Source organism: Mesoplodon densirostris, chromosome 16 (genome assembly GCF_025265405.1).
Source record: "Mesoplodon densirostris isolate mMesDen1 chromosome 16, mMesDen1 primary haplotype, whole genome shotgun sequence".
NCBI lineage: Eukaryota > Metazoa > Chordata > Mammalia > Artiodactyla > Ziphiidae > Mesoplodon > Mesoplodon densirostris.
This window is the reverse complement of record NC_082676.1, coordinates 37,773,872-37,781,085: the sequence shown is the minus strand read 5'-3', so window position 1 is coordinate 37,781,085 and position 7,214 is coordinate 37,773,872. Positions and strand designations below refer to the sequence as shown.

Below are 7,214 nucleotides of genomic sequence, written 5' to 3'. Positions count from 1 at the left end.
TCAGCCAGGCCCACCCCCTTGCACTAGGCGACAGGGGAGTGAGCCTCACTGGGTCCTGACAAGTGAGGGTTGAACGAGAGTCTCCCCGCCCTGGTCCTCGGCCCCTCGCACTCACTTGCCTGACCTTGACAGCTGGGCAGCTGCTAGTCAGCTGTCTCCTCCGGAGGGGGGCTAGGAGGGGGCAACAGCCTCCCCACGCAGGCCTGTGTCCCTAGAGGTGTGTGGGGTTCTCCAGAGAAGGATCCGTCTTAGTCATGTGCAAGACCACGGTGGGGGCCTTATAGTGGCAGTGGGTGCCACGGCCATAGCCCCCGGGGGCCCGGCAGGTCTTTGCCCGCGCCCGGCCAGCTGCCATCTTGCGGTGGCACAGGCTCTGCCAGGTCTGGAAAGTCTTAGAGCTCCACACCCAGACGCCGCTGGTGATGCCCACCACCAGCGACATGAAGATTTTGAGCATAAAGACAGCCACGGTGGGCACTGAGCCCCCTTGCAGCGAGCAGTCCCTCCAGCCGCCGGGCGTGGTGGCTGCCGAGCAGGGCTGCTCTGTGGCCCGCAAGCGCCAGAAGTCCATGTTGAGGCGTTCATAGACGTAGCACACAATGACGCAGGTGGCGGGCACAGTGTAGAGGATGGAGAAGACCCCAATCTTGACCATGAGCTTCTCCAGCTTCTCCGTGTTGGTGCCCTCTGTCTTCATGATCTTGCGGATGTGGAAGAGGGCCACAAAGCCGGTCAGGAGGAAGCTCGTGCCCAGCACCAGGTAGCAGGAGAGGGGTACCAGCACGAAGCCCGTGAGTGCCCCCGCATCCATGCTGGCCACGTAACAGAGCCCGGTCAGCTCATCCCCTGCCACCTTGCGCAGAGTCAGGATAACGATGGTCTTGAGAGCCGGCAGCCCCCAGGCCGCCATGTGGAAGTAGCTGCCGTGGGCCTCGATGGCCTCGTGGCCCCACTTCTTGCCGGCCGCCAGGAACCAGGTGAGGGTCAGCACCACCCACCACAGCGAGCTGGCCATGCCAAAGTAGTAGAGCAGCAGGAAGACGAGGGTGCAGCCCGTGTTCTCCAGCCCCTCCTGGATCACGTAGAGCGCACCTGCCTCCTGGTCGCAAGCCACGCTCTGGGCCCCAGCCACAGCCCGGATGAGGAAGGCTAGCGAGTAGACGTTGTAGCACATGGAAAGGAAGATGATGGGGCGCTCCGGGTACTGGAAGCGGTGAGGTTCCAGCAAGAAGGTGAGCACGGTGAAGGCGGTGGAGAAGAAGCACAGCGCCGACCACACGGCCATCCAGACGAGCGCGAAGTCCTTGTCGCGCCGCGACCAGAACACCTCGACGCCCGGCCCGCAGCGCGGCGCGCACGAGCGGCTCTTCTCCACGTACTGGAACTTCTCGGGGTTCTCGCAGGTGCCGCCGGCGGCGCCTAGGACGGCGTCGCCGGGGGGCCGCGCGGGCCGCGGCGCCACGGGCAGCATGCCCAGGCCCTTGTGGGGCTCGGCGGGGCCGGCCGTGGCGTTCTCGGGCGCCTCCATGCAGAGCGCGTGCGGGTCGTTGCGCGTGGGCAGCCGGGCGCAGTCCAGCGAGTCCGGCCAGCCGAAGTTGAACTGCTCCATGATGGGCGCGCAGCGCAGGCGCGCCTGCTCGCACATGGGCCGGCAGGCGGGGATGGGCGTCGAGACCTGGTCGGTGCACATGGGCGCGTAGAGCGAGCACAGGAAGAAGCGCAGGTGGCTGTGGCAGCCGTACTGCACGAGAGGCGCGAACTCGGCCAGCTCGGCGGCCGCCTCGCCCTGCGACGTGTGGCCCAGCAGGTTGGGCATGCGGGTCAGGTTGTAGCCAATGCCGCGGCACATGGGGATCTCCACCGCCTGGCACGGCGCCGGCCCGCGTCCGCGCTCCGGGTCGAAGCGGCCGATCTCCAGCGCCGCGCCGCCCGCCGCCAGCAGCTGCCACAGCAGCAGCGCCCGGCGGAGCGGCGGCACGGCCATCCCGGGCGGCCCCGGCCGAGGGCGGGAGGGCGGCCTCGCCTCACTCTGGCCGCGCCGTCCGGCGCCCCCGTGCCCGCCCGCCACGTCGCGGGGCGCGGGCCATAGCCGAGCTGGCCGAGTGTGTCAGGGCGCGGCCGGGTACCCTGGGCAGAGCGCGGGGAAGCCGCCGGAGGGAAAGGAGACGCCGAGCCGCCGAACCGCCGCCACTCGAACGGCCGCCGAGCCAGAGCGTGCCCCGCCTCCCGGGGCCGCGGCTACAAACCTCGGGGCGGGGCGCCGGGCGGACGCGCCCAGAGGCGTGCCCTCAGCGCGCCGGGCACGCCCCCAGCCGGGCTTTAAAGGCGCCGCGTCTCGCAGCTGCGCGGGGAGGCATCAACCCGGCCGCGGTCTGGCGGGGCGGGGTGTACAAGCGACCTCGTCTGCCCGCTCACACTCGGTTCTTCCCTTTCTGAGTGGGTTGCTGCCCAACCTCTCCCCGCGACAAGACAGTCAGCCGGAGGATTTCCCTGCCACCGTACCGCGTCACCTCTTTTTACCCCAGGCGGGACGATTTCTAAGGCTTTTACGCGTGGGACGCCTCGACCGTGTACTCTGGGACAGTTCAAGTGCAGCCTCTGCCTCTTCACTAGTTGTATGTGGCTTTGGGCTCTTCGCTCTGTTTCCTTTTCTGTAAAACCGGCAGATAATCCTGTAGAAATGAACAATTCATTTGTTGCTCACGTGCTACTTACCCGTCACACTGCGCACTTGACCTCATTGTCTCTCTCCGCAGTCCAGGAATGGTACCTTCTCCCGTTCCCAGGTGGGCCTCGGGGGAGGTGTCACCCTATCCGCGGGAGGTTCTGCTGTCTAGGGTGTCCCTTGATGCCTCGGGACCGCTTGAAAACTGCTTCGCACAGAGCTGGAGGACCCCGCCTCCCTCTGCCCCCTCCCCTCCTGTCCTCTGCGCTCCCTTGGTACAGGTTTTCCCCTGGGAATTCCTCTCGGCCCAGAAAGCCTGCCGCTCACTGCCTGAACCACGTCCACCTCCCCCTTCCCGCCCCCGCCAGGCCCCCCAGACAGCAGAGCAGGGGACCGCGTACAGTGGCACCCGTGAAATATTTTAGTTCACCTCACACCCTCCTCACCTAAGCCAGATAGCTGTCAGGAAGATAACCAGCTTACTCACTCTGCTTCCACGGGCAGCAGCGAAACCGTGGGGAGCGGGGAGGACTGTCCTTCCCTTTGTACAGATGGAACGAATCAAGGCAGTCCTAGGGATATGACTCGGCCTCGTGGTGACCGGTGATAATAACCGGTGACCGCAGTCTGAGACTGCGACCCCTGAGCTGCCGACACCACCCCACTCGTCCACCCTCAGGTTGGGAAGGTGTTTCTGAGAGGCTGGGGTTGCCCGGGGCCGCCTGGAGTCCCAAAGCCCCTCAGCCCTCCTGCCTCTGCCCAGCCAGGTTCTCACCATGGTTCCCGGGTTTGTGGGTGAAACCCGAGTGCCATCCAGCAGGCCACCTAAAGGGCCCTGCTCTGGTCTGAAGCTCCCTGAGACACTGCCTCCCTCCTCCATGGCCCACCCCCGTCTGCCCTTACCCCCTTGGCCTAGAGGTACCTGGAAGACTCAGACTCAGCTTCCGCGTGAGCGCTCGGCGTAGGTCCAGCCCTAGCAGCTGCTCAGGGATGCCAAGCAGATGAAGGACTGAGGGAGTGACCTGCAGGGGGCCTAGGAAACTGGTCAAGGACCCACGGTGAGCCAAATGGGCCCTGGGCCAGGCATTTTACACAATGACTTTTTTTTTTTTTTTTTTTGGCTGAGTTGGGTCTGTTACTGCGCGGGCTTTCTCTAGTTGCGGTGAGCGGGGGCTACGCTTCGTTGCGGTGCGCGGGCTTCTCATTGCGGTGGCTTCTCTTGTTGCAGAGCACGGGCTCTAGGAGCGCAGGCTTCAGTAGTTGTGGCTTGCGGGCTCTGGAGCACAGGCTCAGTACTTGTGGCGCAAGGGCTTAGTTGCTCCGCGGCATGTGGGATCTTCCCGGACCAGGGCTCGAACCCTTGTCCCATGCACTGGCAGGCGGATTCTTAACCACGGCGCCACCAGAGAAGCCCTACACAGTGACTTTTTAAACTCTCATAACAGCCCTGCAAGGAATTTTGTGCCCATTTTACAGATGAGAAATTGAGGCTCAGAAAACTCGAGGGGCTTCCTTGGTGGCACAGTGGTTAAGAATCCGCCTGCAATGCAGGGGACACGGGTTCGAGCCCTGGTCTGGGAAGATCCCACATGCTGCGGAGCAACTAAGCCCGTGCTCTGCAACAAGAGAAGCCACGGCAATGAGAAACCCGCGCACCACAACAAAGAGTAGCCCCCACTTGCCACAACTAGAGAAAGCCCGCACGCAGCAACAAAGACCCAGTGCAGGGCCTCCCTGGTGGCGCAGTGGTTGAGAGTCCGCCTGCCGATGCAGGGGATACGGGTTCGTGCCCCGGTCTGGGAGGATCCCATATGCCGCGGAGCGGCTGGGCCCGTGAGCCATGGCCGCTGGGCCTGCGCATCCGGAGCCTGTGCTCCGCAACGGGAGAGGCCACAACAGTGAGAGGCCCGCATACCGCAAAAAGAAAAAAAAAAAAAAAACAAAGACCCAGTGCAGCCAAAAATAAATAAATTAAATAAATAAAGTTAAAAAAAAAAGAAAACCCAAGATATTTGCCTGGGATTACACAGCTCACAAGGGTCAGGGATGGCATTCAGGCTCTTCTACTGCATGAGGCTGCCTGTCACCACCAGAGCAAGGGCACCTGCCCAGCTGGCCCTGCTCGGCCAACACTGCCCTGCTGTAGAGCCTGGCATGTAGTGGAGGCACAGCAAGGAGTCGGGGCAGCAGCTCTAATTAGTGCTCACTTCCTCTTAGAGCTGGGCTGGAGCAGAGAAGGGAGAGGAACCCAGCCTCTTGCTCTCCAAGAGGACCCGAGAGATTGGGACTCCATGGAGATGCAGCCAGCCCTGTGCCCTGCAAGAAATACAAACTCGGCCCACCTGAGCCGTGAGAGGTGCAGCGGCAAGCTCCTGAGCTTCCCAAATAGGTAGCACAGAAATAGGGTAACTTTGAAAAAATGACCTGGCTTCGACCACCTGGTCAAAGAGGTTCCCGAAATGCCAGTGGCAGCTTCCCATTGCCCAGGGTGAAGGTCATGCTCCTGGGGATGCATGAAGGGCAGCAGAAGCCCTTCCAGGCATAGCCCCCATCCACCTCTTCCTTTCCTGCCACGACCAACTCCTTGGAAACCCATGCCATGTCATGCCTCCAATCTCCCCAGCCCAGAAGGCTCTTCTCTTCTGCTGTGTTGGGCACACCATCCTCTTAGGGGTAGCCCCCCAGCTCTGCGGGACGGGGCTGGAGGCTCTGCTCTGTGGGCCCAGAGTCCTTGCCCACACACTCTCCCCCACTTGTACACTCATGTACTGTTAGCCTTCCATCCATCTCCTCCCTCTGCCCCAATGCCAGCAGCTGCTCAAAGACCCTGGGGACATTTTATTTCTCTCTGTATCTTGCCCCAAGGAGGCGGAGACGCATGGATGACAGAGGTGCATGGCCTGAGCCCACCACATCACAGTGTCTGTAGGAGGCGGGGGCTCTGGAGCTGCCCCTGTGCAGGCAGCCAGATTGGGAGGCGCAGAAGGCTGGAGGCTTCCCCCTGCTAGGACTGTCCAGGGAGCCAGGTTTTTTTGTGCCCCCACCCCCAACCAGGGTCGAGAGGAGTCTGGGGGCCCTTCCTCCACAGCCACAGTGGGGAGGATGCCCCAGGAGCCATGGGATGCCAGGCTTGTCACCATGACAACAGCTGCTGCTGGAAGCCAGAGGTGGGGGGTGTAGAACAGCCCCTCCCCCATACAGATGCTGCCTGGGAGAGAAGAGGCCTCTTGGGCTGCCTGCCCACCCACCCTGCTTTGTCACTTGATCTGCCTCTTTACAAAGGCGGAACAATACGCCAGGCACTCACTGAAAGGGAGACTAGGAGGAGGACCGGGGGGACCGGGAGGAGGGAGATTACCATCAATGCCCACCCCCACTCCTGCTCACTGGGCAGAAGGGCCAGAGTTGGGCGAGGTGGGAATGGAACCCCTCCCAACTCCTCCTCCTGGGGCGGGGGGTGGGAGAAGACTCCCTTCCTGGGGGCCCTTGGCTGTGGGCCAATGAGCTGCCCTGCACAAGTGGGAAGGGACACCCTCCTGACCCATGTCCCCCAACTCCAGCACTCCGGTCTTCCCTTCTTACCACGTCCTCCCTGACCGAAGCCACCACTCACCCCACAGGACACATGCTGACCTTTCCGCAGCTTGACCCTGGTATTGCCTCCTCCAGGATGACCCCCTGCCCGATGGCCCTGGTGCCTGCCTCTGTGCCCTGCAGCCACCACGACTGCACCTGTCTCCCCATAAACGTGGGAGTTTCTGGAGGTAAGGGGCCAGGCTGTGCTCCTGGGTGTCTTGGTGCCTAGCCTGGAGTAGGCTCCCATAAATGTTTGTTGAATGAAAGAACGTCATAATGAGGAGGTGGCCGTAGATCCTTCTGGAAGAGGCTGCATGCAAGTGGGGCCTGAGGTTGGGGGAGGGGTACTGATTAGAACCTGGGGGACAGAGGTGTCCGCATGAGTAAGCAGGAACCAGGAGGAGGGCCGTGCTGCGCTTCCTCCAGGCGCCTGGGGCAGCCCTCAGGAGGGGCTGCCTGCCGGGGGTGATGGAGGACTCAAGGGGTATCACACTGACACACCTGCTCCTGGGCAGGGGCGGCTGTGGAGTGACACAGCAGCCTGGGCAGACAGCAGCGGGCGCCAGCATATATGCATGCTGTGTATGTGGGTCTGGGGGCGAGTTAAGTATGTATACACACACAAGGACACGCAGGGGCCTGGTTATTCCCGAGTGTGCACACACTTGCCCACGCACCGGGCAAGCTCAGGGAATGGGCCCACCTCCCTGCAGCTTGAGCCCTGGTTCTGACTCAGGGTCTCTTTTTTTTTTTTTTTTGAATAAATTTATTCATTTGGTTTTGGCTGCGTTGGGTCTTCGTTGCTGCGCGCGGGCTTTCTCTGGTTGCGGCGAGCGGGGGCTACTCTTCGTTGCAGTGCGCGGACTTCTCATTGCAGTGGCTTCTCTTGTTGCGGACCACGGACCTCGGTAGTTGTGGCACACGGGCTTCAGTAGTTGTGGCTCACGGGCTCAGGAGTTGTGGCTTGTGGGCT

The 7,214-nt window shown here is 62.4% G+C and overlaps 1 protein-coding gene across 1 annotated transcript; it reads right to left on the bottom strand.

Moving 5' to 3' along the window:
• On the bottom strand, positions 1 to 1,984 carry FZD9 (frizzled class receptor 9). Its single transcript, XM_060078170.1, has one exon. It carries the CDS (start codon positions 1,982 to 1,984, stop codon positions 212 to 214), a length of 1,773 nt encoding a protein of 590 aa, XP_059934153.1. The 3' UTR covers positions 1 to 211.
• Between the last annotated feature and the right edge of the window lie 5,230 nt (positions 1,985 to 7,214).